Source organism: Gracilinanus agilis, chromosome 4 (genome assembly GCF_016433145.1).
Source record: "Gracilinanus agilis isolate LMUSP501 chromosome 4, AgileGrace, whole genome shotgun sequence".
In the NCBI taxonomy this organism is placed as follows: domain Eukaryota; kingdom Metazoa; phylum Chordata; class Mammalia; order Didelphimorphia; family Didelphidae; genus Gracilinanus; species Gracilinanus agilis.
Window position 1 is genome coordinate 515,540,058 of NC_058133.1, and position 22,136 is coordinate 515,562,193.

The window sequence follows — 22,136 nt, forward strand, 5'->3', positions numbered from 1 at the left end:
AGAGAGAGAGAGAGAGAGAGAGAGAGAGAGAGAGAGAGAGAGAGAGAGAGAGAAGGGCAATTGACCAGGCTAGCAATTGACCCAGGCAGTCAACACGCATTTATCAGCTGCCTTCCATGTGCCAGACATCCCTGCCCTTAAGGACCTTATATGGTATTGTGGACTTAGTGCTGCTAATAGAAAGGCAAAAATGAAACCTTGTCTTTGCTGAGAGAGTTTACTTTCTATCATGAGTGATAATAGGCATCAATCAACAAGCATTGCTTTAAGTGCTACTATTTGCCAAGCACTGTGTGAGGCTTTGGGTCCTACAAAGACAAAAAGAAAATCATGCCAGCCCTCGAGGAGCTGGCCTTCTCCTAGAGAGACAACAAATGTTTCTGTTTATGTATACGTGTGTGTGTGTGTGTGTGTGTGTGTGTGTGTGTGTGTGTGTGTGTACATTATAAGGAATAACAACAGGGTGGTTCAACCCAACGTGGAGAAGGAGAACATGAGCAATTTTAGGGAGCAGATCTACTGTGGAATGTTTAGAGTTCAAAGGAAGGAAAATCCAGCTTTTCTTTGCCAAGACTCTGGAAAACAGTCATTTCACTGCATCAGGAAATACTCTTGACATAGAAGCTTTTTCAGAATTCCATTTTATGAGGCCGCTTAGATGTAAATACCGTAAAGTACATAAGCAGCTTTGAAATTAGACTCCCTGGAAAGAAATACAAAAACCATCTGTTCATGGTCAAATGTCTCAAATATTTTTCTTCATTAAAAGACAAAAGTATTAACCCCACAAAGCTCTCCTCTTCATCACTCTTACTTCTGTGGGCCTCAGTTTCCAAATCTGCAAAATAAAGAGTTCCCACTTGATAGTCTTAGAAGTCTCTTTCCATCAACAAGTGAGCCTCTGACTCTGGATTCTACCTATTTTCACCTAATAAATCCATTTCTCCATGTTATAGTAGAGGCAGTGGAGATAATTCATCAGTCGCAGAGTTCTCTGGCCAGTTTCCTCACGTGTCTCTAATTGCTCTTAATATTAGCAGCTACCAGCTTAAAAAAACAATAATGATGACAACAACAACAACAACAACAATAATGGTAACAATTTGTTGCTGTTGTTGAATCATTTCAGTCATGTCCTAGTCATCGTGATCCTATCTGGAGTTTTCTTGGCAAAGATACCAGAATGGTTGACCATTTTCTTCTCCAGCTCATTTTGCAGAGGAGGAAACTGAAGCAAACCAGGTTGAGTTACTTGCTCAGGGTCACCCAGCTAGGAAATGTGGATTTGAATTCAGTCTTCCTGACTCCAGGACCAGCAGCACTCCTGTCTCCTGAACTAGTAGTTTTGTAGGGATTTAAGATTTTCATTTTTCCCTCACAAATCCTGGGAAGCGAGTGCTACTATTATAGCCTTAATCCCATTTTACAGATGAGGAGCCTGAGCTAGACAGAGGTAAAGTGACCAGGATCATAATTAGCATAGCTGTATATTCAGTTTTAAGCTTAAAGCTGCAGTAAGACTTTGGGGTCATCCTATGTGTGTATTCATGAATGCGTGTGCATATACATGTGTAGATAAAAATGCATGCACGTTTAATATACCAACCATAAAATGGCACCCCAAAATCTGGACTGCTGTATCTTCCAACATTTAGATGATTTTTTAAAAAAATCTTGAATTCTATTCCATATGGTTCTTGTAGCTACTGTATGTGGAAGCAAGTGAGCATTGTCTTTGCCGAGTGCCACAAAGGGAGCTCAGTTGATGACTCAAGTCTGAAGAGTTAACTGGAATGGAGACACCTTGTTCTAGAGGGCTTAGTGTCCAGAACAGAGGAAAGGAGAAAGGATGGTGCTGGCAGCCTCCACCCTGGAGTATGAGGTCCTGGACAGGAGTTTCCTTGGGGGAAGGAGAGAGACAATCTAGAAGCATTCGTTGAGGGCTACCAAGATGGTGAGATGACTGGATTCCATCCCCTACAATGACCAGTGGAAGGAACTGAGGATGTTGAGCCTGGGGGAAAGACCTAAGAGAGCTGCATTAGGTGTCATGAAGTAGCCAAGAGTATTAAGTATCTGCCATGTGGAAGAGGAATCCTTTTCGTACTGTCCACTCCCAAAGGGAAGAAGAGCAAAGAACAATGAGGAAGTTGCTGAAAATCAATTTCAGTTTAATGTAGGGGAAAACTCCCTAACGAGGAGGAGAGAGGGCATCGCTGTCAGAGTTCTGGTGGGACAGGATGACCTAGAGGTCCTTCCAGCTCAGAAGTTCTGCAATTCGTCATGGCACCGTCATCACTGTGAATCATCAATAACCCGAGTCTCTTCCATTCTGTAATGGTTTAATCCCTCCCAGGCAGTCCCTCTCCCTATAAAGCATCAATATCACGAGCTCTGGCTGAAAATTCTATTACAATATGTCACGCTGTGGGCAGAATAAATATAGGAACGTGAACGTGGAAATGGAGGGATCTTCAGGGTCCACATGGGGCGTGTGCCTACGTGTGGGTTCCTCTTTGGTAGTACTTCACTTACGTCTTGGAAACGGCCCGTTTGGTTCAGAGGGGAGCTGCTTCTTCGAGTTCCAGACGCTGAAAGCCTCCATTCCAACATCCTCATGACAATGGTGGCAAGCATGGAATCTGCAGTGCGTGTGCCAAAAAAACAATTGCTGACTCGAGGGCAGAAACTGCCTTCTCATTACTGAAAAGCCTTCCAGAGTCGCCCGAACCATTGACATCTGGACGGTGGATCTAACCACAATGGGCCATTGTTGATTGGATGGTTAGGTTGGCTTCCAGCAGGATGCTTTGTCCACAAGACCATTCAGACTCCCGGTCATCGTTTGTTCTAGTGCAGCATCTCTCACGTACTAAATACCAGCATCACCCATTACAATGCAGATTGTGTGATGTAGATTTGGGACTTTTATTAAAAATGATCCCAATCTAGGGGCAGCTGGGTAGCTCAGTGGAGTGAGAGTCAGGCCTAGAGACAGGAGGTCCTAGGTTCAAACCCGGCCTCAGCCACTTCCCAGCTGTGCGACCCTGGGCAAGTCACTTGACCCCCATTGCCCACCCTTACCAATCTTCCACCTATGAGACAATACACCGAAGTACAAGGGTTTAAAAAAAAATGATCCCAATCTAAACCAGTCTTTCTTAGGCAGCTCAGAACAGTAGCAGGAGGCTAGTAAAGTCTAAATACCATTTGGGCTATAGAGGTTCTACTGTTACTACACTAACTTAGTACTTTTAAAGAATATAGTTTCATTTAATTGGTTTACAATTTTCCCATATTTAATGGGCACTTCTACGTCATTTGAATGTGTTTATTTACACTAATATTCATTAAAATAACATGCAATTCTCCAAAGAAACGACTTCCATTTTTGGAAGGAGCCCAACATAATATAGTTCAGAGGAAAAGAAAAAGAGAAAGTTAAAAGAGGAAGGAAGGTGACTTTTCTTCCTGTTAAATACTGGGCATGACCAAAGCTGGAAACCCAAAAATCACTGGGAAAAGACAGAAAACACAAAGCCCTTCAGGAACTGGTCATCTCAGGGTAGCTAGGTGGCTCAGTGGATAGAGGGCCAGGCCTGGAGATGGGAGGTCCTGGGTTCATATCTGACTTCAGACACTTCTTAGCAGCCTGACCCTGGGCAAGTCACTTAAACCCCCCATTGTCTACCCCTTACCATTCTTCTACCTTGGAAGCCATACTTTGTATCAGTCCTCAGGCAGAAGGTAAGGGCTTGAAAAAAAAGGAATTCGTAATCTCTCCATCAGAATGCGACATGGACTTCATAAGGTTGTCCTCAACTTGGTAGATAAAAAGTCTTAACCAGATTCGAGACTCGACCCAGAATACTGGCGTTCCATGATGAAAACAGGAATGTCTGAACCATGACCGCCTTGTGGTCCCTCCAGAATTCATTCATCTACTTGCTGATTCATTTATTCGGTAAGCATTTCTTTTTAGACCCCAGGCATGATGTTCCTTCTCTGACGATGGCAGAAGTGGCAGCGGCCCCAGCTAGCCAATGGAAAGGACCATCTCTCCCCCTTTAGAGCAAAGGCTTGAGAAAGCCTGATTGGCTGTTGCTCTTTAACATTTAGACAATTAGACCCTAAATACTAGAGTTATGCCTTCACCCAGGCTCCAGAGAACCGAGGAAGGAGGTAGAGAGAACCCTCCTGCTGGGTACCACAAAAGCGCTTTGCTAGTGTCCTCCAGAGCCTTCCTCAGTGACATGAGCTGAGCAAAATGGATAAACATACATTTCCAATTCCAAGTCAATGTTTGTAAAGTGCAGCAAATACAGCTGTTGAAGGGCCCTCTCAAAGAGCACAGGGTGGCACAGTGGCTAGAGAGCCTGGTCTGGAGTCATCATCCTGGGTTCAAATCTGGTCTCACACACTTACTAATTGTATGATCTTGGGCAAGTCACTTAACCCCAGTTGCCTCAGTTTCCTCATCCGGAGAAGGAAATGGCAAGCTGTTCTAGTATATTTGTTGAGAAAACCCCAATTGAGGACATGAACTGTTGCACATGCCTGGAAATGATGGAACAGCAAAGTTATTATCATTCAGAGTCACCCATAAATGTTAAACTGCCATCCATTTAAATCAATAAAATTGGGGCGGCAAGGCGATTGAGAGCCAGCCCTAGAGATGGGAGGTCCCGGGTTCCAGTGTGACATCAGACACTCCCTGGGCAAGTCATTTACTCTCAGTTGCCTAGCCCTTATTGCTCCTCTGCCTTGGAACCAATACTGACTTGGTACTGATTCCAAGATGGACGGTCAGGCTTTTTGAAAATGCGTAAAATCTCCAGCTTTCAGAAGGAGCCGGCCAGCGAGCTGTATTCCGGCTGTGCTTGAGAGAAAGCTCGCAGCCAATCCATGTACCAGCCATTTTCTAATTCTCATATCTTTTCCAGGCAGATTTCCCAGAAATATTGATGTTAATTATAGAATCGCATATGTTGATGTGAAAAATATGCCTCCTTTTCTATCAGCCAGTGCGTTTGCTGGTAGAAATGCTGGAAGGCAGCTGCCTTCTGGTCAATAAATTAATTCCACTTTGAGTTCATTGTCTGCTGAAAAAAAAAAAAAGGCATTTCCCTAACTGATTGCTTGCTTTTCTGCGGGAAGTCCTGGACGTGGGCGATGCTAGGAAGGACCAAATGTGACCCTGCTGGCAGCAGGTCACCTCTGCCTCAATAATGTATGTCACAAGGAGTGAGTTATTTAGGAATTAGAAAAGACCTTGGGAGGAAAAGCGGCCTCCGGGCCTGCCTCCTCCCCCCAAAAGAGTTCATTGATTTTCTCATTTATTGTTCTGTGAATCCGGAACCGAACTACAACATACGGACTCTGCACTTGGTAAACTACAGATAAAAGCCTGCAGCTAGGTGGAAGGAGCTTAATGAGTGCAGCCCAAAAGAGGCTCAGAGGCCAGTCTGTCCACTGCCCCATCCTGACTCACTTATTCGATTATTCCCAGGAATTTTATTTTTTTAAAACCTTGACTTTCTGTTTTGGAATCCATGCTGTGTATTGGTTACAAAGCAGAAGAGTGCTAAGGGTTAGATCATAAGGGTTAAGTGACTTGCCCAGGGTCACACATCTGGGCAGTGTCTGAGGCCAGATTTGAACCTAGGACCTCCCGTCTCTAGGCCTGGCTCTCCATCCACTGAGCTACCCAGCTGCCCCCCACTGAGGGATTCTTGAAGGATCTCCTGAAGTTACAGTGAGCCGGCGAATGGTGCCAAGCCTTTTAATTCAATTGTTGCCTCTCCAACTGGACATGAACAAGGCGTCTCCATGCCTGAATCTTCCCCATCCTGAGGATCCCCTGTAGTCTTATCTATGACTGTCTGTATTGGGCTTCAAAACAGAAATTGCGCGTTTTATCACAGTACCTTTTACTTCTTTTTTTACCTCAAATGTGGCACAATGACATTTTGATTCCTTCTATGATCCTGGAGAGGAGGGTTCATAGAGTTGGGTTCAAGGGTCATAGTTTTCAAGCTTCGAGGGATCTTAGAGGTCATGGAATCTGCCCCCCTTCTTTTCTAGGCAGAGAAACTGAGGCTCAAAGAGGCTAAATGACTTGTCCAGGGTCAAATACCTCGTTAAATGTCAGAAGTAGAATCTGAACCCAGATTCTGCTGACAACAAGTGGAGATCCACCACACTGAAGTCCAGCCTGTGTCGTCTTGGCAAGACCAGGCTAACGTTTCATCTCCTTTTTAAGATGGTGTCACAGCTTCGCCCATTCATCCAACTCCAATCCACAAGCTCACTTCATTCTGTTACCTGTGGGATCCCTCTCCCTGGATGCCTGCCAGCCCCTCACATTCACATCCAAAGTTGAACTCATCCCCTTCCTACCCAAATCTGCCTCTCCCTTCCCTCTCGTAACACATCCAGCCTTCCAGTAGGATCTCAGACTCTTGGAGGTATCCTCAACCCCTCCCTCTGCCTCTCCTATGGGATCCAATCAATTGCCAATTCTGCCTTCAGAAACTCTTGTGCCATCTGTGCCCTCCTTTCGCCCCTTGCTCAGCCCCTCACCTAGCTTCACTCTTTTCCTCTGAGGTCTCCTGGCTATGGCCATTCGTGGTAAAGACCTTCTTTTGCCATTTGAGGTCCATCTCTGCCCAGCCACGTAGAGCTTCGGACAGCTGCCGGAGGCACGGAGAGGTTAAGCTACTCGTCCCAGGGCTTTCGGACTCCCAGATCAGGAATCTGTTCGCTTGGATCTCTCTCTCCCTCCTCTCCCACCTCACTGCTGTTTCTGCCTCCAGTGGCTGCCTCTCCCTCATCCTTAAGCACATCCCCCTTTCCGCCATTTATACGGCCCTTCCATAGCGAGCATGGACTCCTTGTGGATGAAGGGGGAAAAGGGAGCTGGGATAGAAACTTCAGGGACCAAAGGCAGGAGGGATTGGTAGCCCAGGGGGAGGCGGAAGAAGATGTGGGAGATCTTGCTGCTGTGAAGAGAGCATTAGCATTGCCCAGATGGTGGTGGACTGTGGACGTGGACCACTAGATCTGATGCCAGACTTGGCTGATGTGTCCCATAGGTTTGATTAGCAATTTTTTCTTCTTGGTTTGTTGTAAGTCCATTGTTCTCCGGGAAATGAGGGGGTGGGAGGAGTGTTAGACTGGATAATATAAAAACAAAATATACCAACAAAATGTTTGATAGATAAGGAAAGAGCACCAGATTTAGAATCAAATGACATGGATTACCTTGGAGATGCTATTGAAACTTTCAGCCTCAGTTTTCCTCCTCTGTAAAATGGAGATATTAATGTTGGTGCCACCTACCTTATGGGATCGTTTTGAAGAGAGTGTTCCATTAATTGTGGCATGTGTGGGTTACTGAGTCAGTGTGAGTTAGAAAGAGGGTCAGGAGGAAAGTATTCAATATATGTTGGCTGTCTTCCCACTTGAACTCTGGGGGTTTTAAGGCCAAAGAAGGCTAAGAAAGGGGCAGATTCAGCCTTCAGTGAAGTCATTTTGCTGCCAGGTTATTTCTGGAAAGTATCGTTTAAGGGACTTCTGGACACACACTTCCATGTTTCTCCTAAATAGTGAGATAATTCTTTATATATAAATATGTATTTATACATCTTTGTATTGTTTTCTCAGAAAGGACGAAAGGGGAAAAAAGGCAAAAAAGAGAAGGATCTGACCCCTCACAGGTAAGCAATGCACCGTTCTCTTGATATACATGCCTCAGAGAAAGAGCGATGTTATAGTGGCCAGATGACCCCCGCTACTGAGAATCAGTTCTCCAACTGTGTGCCCCTCTGTAGTCCTTTTCCTCATTTCCCTCCTGGATCATAGGCTCTCTTGTATTTAAAACTGGGAGAGACCTTATAGTTCTCTCTCATCCTAACCCTCCATTTTACAAAGGAGGAAACTGAGGCCCACATCAAGAAATTGTTTTGCCCAAGATCACACGGAGGTCACTAGCTGAGCCAGGATCTGAACTCGGGTCCTCTGTCTCCCAATTCAGTGGCCTTCCTGCTGTTGCCACATAGTCTCCAGGCATAATAATTGGAGTGGTAAAACGGAACGAGCTCTAGTTGGGAGTCCAAGAACTGGAGATGTCCAGATCCCACCCTGTGTGACCTTGGACTGCCAATCTCTGGGCTTCCTTTTCTTTGTGGCTTAACAACAACTCAACCATCATCATCATCCTCATTACGATAATTCGAGGAAGCAGGAGAGAGACTGCCACTGCTCACTCCAGGCTGTCAGAATTGAACATCTACTTCTTGGCTGCCAGAATGAGCCATCAGACTTTCACCATCCTTCATGGAAGGACTGATGGCCAACCCCTCCTGCAAATCTCCCTGGGGGATTCTGGGGCCAGACCCTACCAGAAATGCTTTCACAGTCAAAGCAACATCACATCGATCGGCAAAAGGACAAGGTTTGTCATTCACCTCATCGTGCTAAATGCTCCTAATCTGGAAGCAAGGGATGGGCTGAAAGGCTTCCCGAGTCTTGGCCAAGGAGCTCGGAGGCATATGGCGCCGGGAGAAGATGCTGTTTTCCCTAAGCCCACCTTCTAAGGCTGCCATTCTCTTTGGGCCTTTCCCTATCCCCAGCACTTAGCCCAGTGCCTGGCTCATAGTAGGTGCTTAAAGTCAGCCAATCGATGTTTATTAAGCCCCTACTATGTGCCAGGCGCTGGGCATCCTGATCTCAAGGATCTCAAGTCTAACGAGGGAGATAGGCAGGCAGGCACCTATGGACAAACAAGGGACTAGAGATGATCTCAGAGGGCAGGAACTAGCTTTAAGGGATATTGAGCAATAATGCCTAATCAATGCTTGCTAACTTGACTTAGAAGTATCTGATTCTTTACAGGTTGTCTCCCCCCATTCGGCTGTCAACTCCCCGAGGCCAGAGACTGGCCTTTGCCTTTCTATCTCCAGCAAAAAATAAAATAAAATAAAAAGCCTTTATTTAATCCTTCTGTAGGATAGGCTGCAAAATATTTCAAAATAATGATTAATGGCTGGAAAGCAAATAGTCCTAGGACCATCTCAGGGTCCCATATCTAGAAAGTGTCTGAGGCCAGCTTTGAACCCATGACCCCACCAGCTCTGGGTCTGACTCACTGTCCACTGAGCCACCTCGCTGATGCTTTCTATCTAAACTCTACCAAAAGTATGAAAAGAATGAACTGGATAATAATAACTGAAAAAGTCAAAAAGAATGAAATTATAGTAATACTAAAAGCCGCCCTTTTTAGAGAGACCTTTGCAAAGTGCCTTACATAGCATTGTCATCTCTGAGCCCTGTGGCAACCCTGTAAGATACAGAGAGAGAGAGAGAGAGAGAGAGAGAGAGAGAGAGAGAGAGAGAGAGAGAGAGAGAGNCTGCCTCTCCCTTCCCTCTCGTAACACATCCAGCCTTCCAGTAGGATCTCAGACTCTTGGAGGTATCCTCAACCCCTCCCTCTGCCTCTCCTATGGGATCCAATCAATTGCCAATTCTGCCTTCAGAAACTCTTGTGCCATCTGTGCCCTCCTTTCGCCCCTTGCTCAGCCCCTCACCTAGCTTCACTCTTTTCCTCTGAGGTCTCCTGGCTATGGCCATTCGTGGTAAAGACCTTCTTTTGCCATTTGAGGTCCATCTCTGCCCAGCCACGTAGAGCTTCGGACAGCTGCCGGAGGCACGGAGAGGTTAAGCTACTCGTCCCAGGGCTTTCGGACTCCCAGATCAGGAATCTGTTCGCTTGGATCTCTCTCTCCCTCCTCTCCCACCTCACTGCTGTTTCTGCCTCCAGTGGCTGCCTCTCCCTCATCCTTAAGCACATCCCCCTTTCCGCCATTTATACGGCCCTTCCATAGCGAGCATGGACTCCTTGTGGATGAAGGGGGAAAAGGGAGCTGGGATAGAAACTTCAGGGACCAAAGGCAGGAGGGATTGGTAGCCCAGGGGGAGGCGGAAGAAGATGTGGGAGATCTTGCTGCTGTGAAGAGAGCATTAGCATTGCCCAGATGGTGGTGGACTGTGGACGTGGACCACTAGATCTGATGCCAGACTTGGCTGATGTGTCCCATAGGTTTGATTAGCAATTTTTTCTTCTTGGTTTGTTGTAAGTCCATTGTTCTCCGGGAAATGAGGGGGTGGGAGGAGTGTTAGACTGGATAATATAAAAACAAAATATACCAACAAAATGTTTGATAGATAAGGAAAGAGCACCAGATTTAGAATCAAATGACATGGATTACCTTGGAGATGCTGTTGAAACTTTCAGCCTCAGTTTTCCTCCTCTGTAAAATGGAGATATTAATGTTGGTGCCACCTACCTTATGGGATCGTTTTGAAGAGAGTGTTCCATTAATTGTGGCATGTGTGGGTTACTGAGTCAGTGTGAGTTAGAAAGAGGGTCAGGAGGAAAGTATTCAATATATGTTGGCTGTCTTCCCACTTGAACTCTGGGGGTTTTAAGGCCAAAGAAGGCTAAGAAAGGGGCAGATTCAGCCTTCAGTGAAGTCATTTTGCTGCCAGGTTATTTCTGGAAAGTATCGTTTAAGGGACTTCTGGACACACACTTCCATGTTTCTCCTAAATAGTGAGATAATTCTTTATATATAAATATGTATTTATACATCTTTGTATTGTTTTCTCAGAAAGGACGAAAGGGGAAAAAAGGCAAAAAAGAGAAGGATCTGACCCCTCACAGGTAAGCAATGCACCGTTCTCTTGATATACATGCCTCAGAGAAAGAGCGATGTTATAGTGGCCAGATGACCCCCGCTACTGAGAATCAGTTCTCCAACTGTGTGCCCCTCTGTAGTCCTTTTCCTCATTTCCCTCCTGGATCATAGGCTCTCTTGTATTTAAAACTGGGAGAGACCTTATAGTTCTCTCTCATCCTAACCCTCCATTTTACAAAGGAGGAAACTGAGGCCCACATCAAGAAATTGTTTTGCCCAAGATCACACGGAGGTCACTAGCTGAGCCAGGATCTGAACTCGGGTCCTCTGTCTCCCAATTCAGTGGCCTTCCTGCTGTTGCCACATAGTCTCCAGGCATAATAATTGGAGTGGTAAAACGGAACGAGCTCTAGTTGGGAGTCCAAGAACTGGAGATGTCCAGATCCCACCCTGTGTGACCTTGGACTGCCAATCTCTGGGCTTCCTTTTCTTTGTGGCTTAACAACAACTCAACCATCATCATCATCCTCATTACGATAATTCGAGGAAGCAGGAGAGAGACTGCCACTGCTCACTCCAGGCTGTCAGAATTGAACATCTACTTCTTGGCTGCCAGAATGAGCCATCAGACTTTCACCATCCTTCATGGAAGGACTGATGGCCAACCCCTCCTGCAAATCTCCCTGGGGGATTCTGGGGCCAGACCCTACCAGAAATGCTTTCACAGTCAAAGCAACATCACATCGATCGGCAAAAGGACAAGGTTTGTCATTCACCTCATCGTGCTAAATGCTCCTAATCTGGAAGCAAGGGATGGGCTGAAAGGCTTCCCGAGTCTTGGCCAAGGAGCTCGGAGGCATATGGCGCCGGGAGAAGATGCTGTTTTCCCTAAGCCCACCTTCTAAGGCTGCCATTCTCTTTGGGCCTTTCCCTATCCCCAGCACTTAGCCCAGTGCCTGGCTCATAGTAGGTGCTTAAAGTCAGCCAATCGATGTTTATTAAGCCCCTACTATGTGCCAGGCGCTGGGCATCCTGATCTCAAGGATCTCAAGTCTAACGAGGGAGATAGGCAGGCAGGCACCTATGGACAAACAAGGGACTAGAGATGATCTCAGAGGGCAGGAACTAGCTTTAAGGGATATTGAGCAATAATGCCTAATCAATGCTTGCTAACTTGACTTAGAAGTATCTGATTCTTTACAGGTTGTCTCCCCCCATTCGGCTGTCAACTCCCCGAGGCCAGAGACTGGCCTTTGCCTTTCTATCTCCAGCAAAAAATAAAATAAAATAAAAAGCCTTTATTTAATCCTTCTGTAGGATAGGCTGCAAAATATTTCAAAATAATGATTAATGGCTGGAAAGCAAATAGTCCTAGGACCATCTCAGGGTCCCATATCTAGAAAGTGTCTGAGGCCAGCTTTGAACCCATGACCCCACCAGCTCTGGGTCTGACTCACTGTCCACTGAGCCACCTCGCTGATGCTTTCTATCTAAACTCTACCAAAAGTATGAAAAGAATGAACTGGATAATAATAACTGAAAAAGTCAAAAAGAATGAAATTATAGTAATACTAAAAGCCGCCCTTTTTAGAGAGACCTTTGCAAAGTGCCTTACATAGCATTGTCATCTCTGAGCCCTGTGGCAACCCTGTAAGATACAGAGAGAGAGAGAGAGAGAGAGAGAGAGAGAGAGAGAGAGAGAGAGAGAGAGAGAGAGAGAGAGAGAGAGATTGAGACTCCAGAAAGTTCAGAGACTTTTCTGCAGTTACCCAGCCATTAAATGTTGAAGGTTAGATTTGGAACCCAGACTTTCCCAAGTCCAAGTTCAAATCTGGCCTTTCCTCTAACTCCCTTCTGCCACTATCTATAAATGAAGGGGCTGGTCTACACCAAGAGAGCTCAGACTGACCTCAGAGGCCATCTAGACCAGCCTTCTCTCCCATTTTCCCCCAGAGAGGACAGCGACTTGCCCAGGTCACTCAAAGTAAATATCTGAGGTGCAATTTGACTCAGATCCTTGGTCTCCTTGCTGACCTCCTCGAAGGTCTTTTCCAGCTCTCAGTCCACGGTCCTATGACCTCAGTTAAAATAAATAGAATAAAGGAGACAACAGATAGGGCAATGTTACGGAGAGTATAAATGCTTCCCAGATACCATCCCTTGAATAGGAGGCAGCAGCCACCTCTCAGAAGGCACCACATTCCTGTACTTTCCTAAGATGACTGTTTGGGGGGTGGGGGGTTGGTTTGCAAAAAGGCAGCCCAGCAAGATGGACTCAGGAGCTGCATTTCAGTTAATAATGGACCAACAGGAAGGAAGGAAGGACCCAGCCTTTATTAAGTACTTACTATTTACTACGTGCCAGTAAATTTCAGATAATTGGGTAGACGCGTATTAAAAAACATTTCCATTTCTCAAGCTTCAATAGAAAAATGCTTTCATGTTCTTGAATAAAAATAACTTAAAAATACTCATTGTCCCTTAAAACAAAATGGCTTGCTAGCTCTTCAGCATGGAAAATGGATCGTGCGGCTCAGCTGCCATTGTGTTCATCTTAGACAAAGTTTACAAATGAAATTATTTCTTAAATAACTATATTTCATGTTGAAGGTTCTCTGATGGAAAAACAGGGCCAGAACATGCCCCATCTATCCTCAGTGGCTGTACCCCGAGGCCTTCTGGGAACATGAGAGGAGGCATTCAAATGACATATTGAAGTAAACTATAAAAGGTTCCGCTGAGCCCCAGATTTTCACCTTCAAACACCGAGGAAGGGGAGATGATCTTTCCGGCTCCCATGAAGGTCACCCCAGCTTCCAGCCTTATATCATAAAGCCTTACCAAGTTCCTTGAAATCATGGGACTGAATGGACAGAGTAGATATTTATTAAAAAGAAAAAAAGTTGATTTGAACATTATTATCTAGTGACAGTGGATTAGGGAATACCACTGGGCATAGAGTACTGAGCCTCAAGTCAAGAAGTTCTGAGTTCAAATCTAGTCTCAGACATTTACCAGCTCTATGGCATTCTGTCCCTCTAATGGAAACCAGAAGAAATAGGACTCTATAGCCCAGTGGATGGATGACTCACAGAATCACCTTGGAGAGAAAGAAGCCACTGATGAGCTCTGGTTCATATGGGGTCAAAGGCAAGAGAAACAGAACTTGTTGGGTCACTGGGTCTAGAGTAGACTCTGCAGGGCTCATAAAGGACAGAAGCAAACACCACCATGAAGATAATTATGACTTCTATGCCAAACCATGTGGTGGAGGATGAAGAGGCCAAGAAATGCCATGAAGACCCTTTCAAAGTCTAACAAACAAGGTCAACGTGTGCATCGATACTTGGCAACTTGGATGCAAAAGCGTCCACAAGGGAAAATGGCAAAACATTTGTTAAAAGATGGTTCTTAACTATATGCTGACTTCTGACTTTCTCCCTCCTGTCTTTAGGAGTATTATCTAGACATAAAGGTAGGGTATCCTTGATGAAAATAGACAAGGGAACAAAACACCAATAGGTGAGTCTCTACAGCAGACCACCCTACCCAGTCACACAGTGGACTTAAAAGATGTCAGGAATGCAAGGTTCCTCTCGACTTGTTGTTTGTTTTTTCTATCATTTTCTTTTCTAATTTTCTTAGGTTTCTTCTTATTTTTTCTATCCTTTTTTGGAGCTCTTCCAGAAGACATTTTTAGGCTTGACGCCCTTTCACATTTTCCTTTGAGGATTCATATGTTTTCATTTTTGAATTTCCGTTCTCTTCTGAGCTTACAATTTTGTTATCTTTATATTGCATTTATAAATACATATTTTTATACATTATATATTATAATTGCAATATAATATGTTATCAACACATATGTATTTACATACATCTTACATTACATGACCATACATTTGGTCATCTCTCTTGTTGAAATATGTTTCTAGCCTCTGGCTTTTTCTCTGTCTTTTACCTATGGGGGGGGGTATTTTTCCCCTTGATTTTGTCTTTTTTGCTGAAGCTTGGCTCCATTCGTAGGGTGGAGGTAGTATTGACCCTTACTTGTACTGTGCCTGGGGTCAGCTCAGCTGTCTCCATCCCAGATTGAGCAATTTGCAGAGAAGGCTCGGTTGGCCTGTTGTGTGGACGTCTGCAGCTCTTCAGTTCAGCTGGCTCAAATTGGGCTCTGCCCAATCCTGCCATGACTGGGCCTTATTAGGCTAAGTTCTTCCCACTGCTGCCCATTCTGTATTGTGTTAGTGTCTGCTGAACTGCTCTCTTTCCCCTGCTGCTGGCACTATATTGCATCCTAGTTCCGCCAAGGCTTCTTCATTGCTCTCTCCTGTATACCCCACTGAGACGAGTCCTCCTTGCTGCCTCTCCACGTTGTTCTGGACTGGAGCACTGCTTCACTCCTTCTTCTGTTGCTTCTGCCATTCTAGTATTTGTTTGGAGCTGTTTTTTTGCTCTTCTGTGGTCATTTGGAGAGTGGTTGTGGGGCTCCCAACGGCTCTTACTCCACCATCTTGGCCTTCCTACAGAGGAGGGGGTCCTTCAGCTGCTCCTCTTTGAGGCAAATGTGTTGTTGGCACCAGGCCCCACAATATCAGCGCTCCTTCTTCAGGAGAGACACAACCACTTACAAGAGATCAGTCTAACAATCCACGAAGGGAGAATCAAGTGGATGAAAAATGTTTATTGCACATAGGATTGCATGTCATTGGATGGGAAGCCAATTGAGCTGGTCCAGCAGGACATATTTAGAAATGAACATTGAAAACAGATGTCAGATTGGCCCTGACATCGGATGAAGGGGGCAGGGGAGAAGATGCCTGGATTGTATTTACGAAGTCGTAAAGAACTGCTAGTAATCCAAAGCTACCCACACATACATGCATACACTTCTTTTCAATGCTATATTCTCCCATGGACACTAGCCCATTACTACTCATAGAATATAAGTCTCTCCATCAAGTCAACATTGTATGTGACCCATTCGACCCATGGTAGACATGAACAAGCTTCAGCAGATCCTCAGGGTTAGCCCATATGCAAGGGATGGTATCAAGGGTTTCTCCCAGCAAACTCAGCTGAAGCCTCCTGGACTTGTGGCCTCCCCCAACTAGAATATGAGCTCCTGGTGAATTTTTGGTCTGTTTGTTTGTAATCCCAGTGTTTGGCCCATAGTAAGCCTATAATAAAAGCTTTTCCACTCTATGCTTAAGAATCCCAGAAAAGGCTGCCCCAACAGTACTTTATCTGGCACAGTCTACATTGCTGCATCCCCCAAGCCTAGATAATTTCATAGATGCTTCATCCGTGAAATAAATGGGGTGGTCTTTGCATCTATTTGTCTTTAATGGGCATAAATCACCAGGGGGATGGCTACATGCCCATCAGCCTTTTAGAAAGGAAATGGTAAGAACATCCCTAACTGGTCGCCCATCATCACATCTTCTGAAAACTGAGCCACATGCCCTGCCCCAAATTAGCATCATTCCATATGCAAGCCTCGGTCGCCCAAAGAGATCTGTCTTTTAAACAACAAAACTAAGGACAATATATGATAAATATACACATAAATAGATACATAAATAAATTTCAAGAAGGATTGATGACCTACCACTGATCACAAGAGCTAATTGAATATATAATTATGGGCTCAGCGTGTTAGCCATTATTGAGTAATTTTTAATATCTAATTGTCCCATAATGAAGATTGATGAAAGAGTAGATTGTGGGAATCATGATTGATTTCCTGCTACCTGGTGATGTCATTCTTGCTGATGGCAAACATCAGATGGTGTTTGGAGGTGACAAGGTAGGATTTTAAAAGCCCAGCTGCACGTAGGCATTGCAGAGATATAGGCAGGGTCACTTCACGGACGTAATCAGAAGCTGCCCTCGGACAAAGACTGGCTTTAAGGCATGTGCCATTATTCCCTTCACCTGGGAACACGCTGTCCTAACTCATACTTACGTGCATCCATTGGCTTATTTGGTTTGTAGGACCGTGGATTCCCTCTATAAGGAACTTGTAGAAGAAGGATTACTCATAAGACCTTTGAAAGTCCACCTCTCCGAATACATCGGTAAAGTATATTCTAAGTAATCTCTGAATAGACTATATTAATATATAATTATTACATATAATTATATTAATGAGATATTGACACATTATTATATAATTATATTAGTGATATATTCATATATAATTATATATTAATTGTATAATCATATATAATAATTAATATAATTTTAATATAATAATAATAAGAGCTTCCCCTGACGTCAAGGGCCCCATTTTCTCCAATAGCAAGAAGCCTATTAGATCATGTGTACAGTCCCTTGGGCCGGTCTGGTGAACCATCATTTGTGTACAAAGTGAAGGGGGCATCTGGCTAGGAGAAAGACAGAATCGCACATTTCTCTGTGTGCTTGTGAACATGCCAATCCCTGAGGGATAACACTGTATGTGACTGCTACAATAAAAAAAATCCTTAAAGGGAAATGAGGTTTCCCAAAGGGCTGATTTTAGATTGCTGGGTGAACCTCCCCTCACTGGATGCCTCCAAGCAGAGGCTAGATGACCGGTCATCAATAAGAGAAGCTATCCCTCCCAATCCTAACATCCTGTGATCCTACGAGGAGGGAAAAACCTAGAGGAATTGGCAGGAGTTGTGAATGGAAAATCCGCCCTCGTATTTCACTTCTGTTTTTAAATTATTTCCCAAGATGGTATTTTCTAAGTGAGCACTCCCACTGGTTCCTCCTTGCATGCAGGTATGCTCATTCCAAAAAGGGTTCATTACAGCTGCTCAAAGCTTCCTTTGCTCCATCTAACCAAAAAGATAAAACTGAAGGTATACAGACTCTTTATCTCCTCAGACCAACAGAAAGAAAATCCTCATGGATTCAAAGGTGGACAATAGAACCTTGTGATTGAATTCAGAGAATTTAACACTCAGGTTATAGGGGCAGGGGCAAGATAGAGACAGTTCAAGAACTTAATCCGAGCTGAAATAATATACCAAGCTTTTCTTATGACTCAAAAATGCTTTTTTTTTAATTTATGCTTTTTTATAAACCACTACACTTAATTTTAGCCATTATTCAAAATCTAATTAATGATTCCTAATTAGCAATAGCCCTCATTCTGTAATTACCACACTTGGATGGAAATTTGATGTTCTATAGGACAGTTCTGTTTTGTCTTTGCGATATTTATATTTTGTCAAAAAAGATTAGGAGAAAGGCCTTTTTCAGAAATTTTTCATTTTGGTAGATTTCCTGTTTAATCTATTCAATAAAAAGAACAAATATCCATTTGTAAACACAAGAAAATTCTGATTAAAATACAAGTCAGGTTTTTTTGTAGAACAAAATTAAATCATTTTTTAAAAAAATTATGGAAGAGGCAATATTTTGAAGGAAAAAAGCAAATGAATATGAACTTTCTTCCAAGATTTTAAAAAAATTATAAATTATTTACTATCAAAACTGATTTGGGGGGCAGCTAGGTAGCTCAGTGGAGTGAGAGTCAGGCCTAGAGACAGGAGGTCCTAGGTTCAAACCCGGCCTCACCCACTTCCCAGCTGTGTGACCCTGGGCAAGTCACTTGACCCCCATTGCCCACCCTTACCAATCTTCCACCTATGAGACAATACACCGAAGTACAAGGGTATAAAAAAAAACTGATTTGTACTAAGCCAAAAAATAAGTAGAAAGAAAGGGAAAATAGACCAGTGAAACTTATTAAATAAACAAATAAAAGTGATAAAACTTACTACCTTCAGGGTTTTAAAGAAACTGATACACACATACATTGTTGGTGGAATTAAAAATTAGTAGATTATTTGTAAAGATAAATCTATGAGGACACAACAAGAATAAAAAATGTTCATAATCTTTGTACACATAATTCTACATTAATCCTATATGGACAGTTAGACTAAGAAGGATGAGAAACTTTCAAGCATTAAATTTCAAAGATACAAAGAGAATTTATTCTTGCAAGGGAAAAAAGGAAGGAGATGTTGTCTGGAGGGAGTGAATGGAAATATAGGAAAGCTCATCAATCAACATCAGTTTTTGAAAGATACCTGCATCAGATGATAAAAAAGGGGGGCAGACAATTATTTTTTTAATGCAGATTCCAAAACAATCCTATAAGAACAATGCCCAGAGTACATAGATGAGAATCAATTGAATTTGGCGAGGAAAACTAAGAATAACAAAATAGAGAATGGGATGGGGAGGTGCACCTGTGTTGGGAGGAAGAGGAGGAATAAGAGGGACAGGACTCCTGCTTGAGGCAGATAATAGATATAATAGATAGTGCTGAATAGACAGAGGTGCAACTCTTATTGTGCTCTCATTTTCCCTGTTAAAAAGGATGCTCTTTTGATTTGAAAGGACAGAGCAAAAATGGCTAACAGAGAAATGACAGCCAAGATAAGGAGGGAAATAGAGCTCTAGTTGCTTTCAGTCCCTTACGTTCACATGATTTCAATGAATGACATCTTGGAACACTGAAAGCAATGGTAAATGTGATTATTGAGATATAGCCAATGATCATTAAGAGGTCCTAGAGCAGTGATGGCAAACCTATGACACGCGTATCAGCACAGACACGCATGGCCATTTTCAATGACACACGATTGCATGCAGTAGCAATCAGAGAAGTCTGGGGCCACATGCAAAGGATGAAACATTTGCTGTAGTGTAGTGTAGACACTCTGTGCACTATAGATGACAATTCTACTTCTATTAATTAACCTATTTTGGTTTATTAAATACAGTTATTTTTTACAATGATACATTTTTGTTATTTAAACTATAAACATCACAAATTTATGGTTTTTTTTCTCGAAGTGACACACCACCTGAGTTATGCTCAGTTTTTTTGTCGAATTTTGACACACCAAGCTCAAAAGGTTGCCCATCACTGGCCTAGAGAAAGGGAGACGCATTATAAAGTGGGAGAAAGACGGCTGTCAGGTGAAGAGAAAGGGGATATAATGAAGTCAGACAGACCAATGAGCTTGCTTTTGAACTACCGTCTTATTTCTATTGTTTTTTACTTTTTATTTTATTTATAAATATGTTGATATAAAATCTTATATAGTATGAATATTTCATGAATGCTAACTTATATAATATAGTAACTATTATGTAAAATATTTGTGTATGGTATATAAACAAATGAAAATATGCTATAAAATATTATATGCTATAAATATATCATAAATATAAAATATTATTTTTTGTTAATAGCCTTTGTTTTTATATCACCTTCATTTCTGATCCCTCCTCCTTCTTTCGCCAATACAGCAAGCCTGACAGCATGTAATTGTTCCCCTTAAACTCCCCCAAAGACTCTCCCACTTCTCTCAAGGGAGGAAGGTACATCTACTTTAGCATAGAGAGATAGTTAGCAAACACCTAGACGATCAGGAAGAGCCAGTATAGTGAGTGAGACTGACCTCACTTCCTGTTCTTCTGAGGACAGTCACCATCCTGGTATCTCCAAGGATGTTGAATGGATAGCTCACCTAGATTTTATTCCAGGACTGAGAAAAATCACCATTATCCCTTTTTTTTTACATTTTAAAATTTATTTAGTTAACTAATTTAGAATATTTTTCCATGGTTCCATGATTCATGTTCTTTCCCTCCCCCCTCCTGATACCAACAAGCAATTCCACTGGGTTTTACATGCATCATTGTTCAAAACCTATTTCCATATTATTAATATTTGCAATAGAGTGATCATTTAGAGTTTACATCCCCAATCATATCCCCATTGATTGTGATCAAGCAAATGCTTTCTTCTGCCTTTCTACTCCCATAATTCTTTCTCTTCTATCAGTCCCTCAGGATTGTCTTGGATCATTGCATTGCTGCTAGTAGAGAAGTCCATTACAATTGATTGTGCCACAGTGAATCAGTCTCTGTGTACAATATTCTCCTGGTTCAGCTCCTTTCACTCAGCATCAATTCCTGGAGGTCTTTTCAGTTCACATGGAATCCCTCTAGTTCATCATTCCTTTCAGCACAATAGTATTCTATCACCAATAGATACCACAATGTGTTCAGCCATTCCCCAATTGAAGGGCATCCCCTCGTTTTCCAATTTTTTGCCACCATGAAGAGCGCAGTTATAAATATTTTTGTACACGTATTTTTCCTTGTTATCTCTTTGGGGTACAAACTCAGCAATGGTATGGCTGGATCAAAAGGCAGGCAGTCATTTAAAGCCCTTTGAGCATAGTTCCAAATTGCCATCCAGAATGGTTGGATCCATTCACAATTCTACCAGCAATGCATTAGTGTCCCAATTTTGCCACATCCCCTCCAACATTTATTACTTTCCTTTGCTGTCATTTTAGCTAATCTGCTATGTGTGAGGTGATACTTCAGAGTTGCTTTGATTTGCATTTCTCTAATTATGGGAGATTTAGAACTTTTTTTCCATGTGTTTATTGATAGTTTTGATTTCTTTAGCTGAAAACTGCCTATTCATGTCCCTTGCCCATTTATCAATTGGGGAATGGCTTGATTTTTTATACAATTGAGTTTGCTTCTTATAAATTTGAGTAATTAGACCTTTGTCAGAAGTTTTTGTTATAAAGATTTTTTCCCACTTTGTTGCTTCCCTTCTAATGTTGGTTGCACTGGTCACCATTATTCTTGTAGAGAACAAGGTAAGATAAGGGAATTGCAGCAAATAGAAGTTAAGTGACTTGTCCAGGATCATAGAACTAATGAGTATCTGAGATTCATTTTGAACTCAAGTCTTCCTGACTCCAGGGTGAGTGGTCTATTTACTGTGCCACCTAGCTACTTCCGTATTCATATATATTTTCTATCTACGGACCCAAAGAATTGACTTCACAAGTACCAAATGGATGGTGTGGGTGGGATGGTACAGAAGAAAATCTGGAGATTTTTAGTGAACCAGAAGCCCAACAAGAGTCAACAATATACAATGTGAAAGCCAGGAAAGCTAATGTAATCTTAGCCTGTGTTGAGGGGCCTGGCATCCAAGACCAAGGAGCTGTTAGGCTGGACCCTGCACAGTATTCAGTTCTAGGTGCCCCTTTTCAAGGACGATGTTAATAAACTGAATGGTGTCTAAAGGATAACCACCAGGGTGGGGTGAAGGGTCTCAAGAATATGCTGGATATGGGTGTTTTTTTTTAAATCTTTACCTTCTATCTTGGAATCAATACTGTGTATTGGCTCCAAGGCAGAAGAGTGGTAAGGGTGAGCAATGGGGGTCAAGTGACTTGCCCAGGGTCACACAGCTGGGAAGTGTCTGAGGCTAGATTTGAAACTAGGACCTCCCATCTCTGGGCCTGGCTCTCAATCCACTGAGCCACCCAGCTGCCCCCCAGATATGGGTGTTAATTAAAAGAAGTGGGGATGATTCATCTGGAAAGGAGAAGA

General features: G+C 43.0%; 1 protein-coding gene across 1 annotated transcript in view; it reads left to right on the forward strand.

Annotated features, from left to right (window-relative positions):
* Window positions 1-22,136, forward strand: part of IQCA1 (IQ motif containing with AAA domain 1) — a 266,158-nt gene that overhangs the window by 200,526 nt on the left and 43,496 nt on the right. Inside the window, exons 15-16 of the mRNA XM_044675690.1 lie at window positions 7,666-7,718; window positions 16,695-16,777. Of these exons, the coding sequence (XP_044531625.1) occupies window positions 7,666-7,718; window positions 16,695-16,777 (136 nt within the window). The remainder of the gene's footprint in view (window positions 1-7,665; window positions 7,719-16,694; window positions 16,778-22,136) is intronic.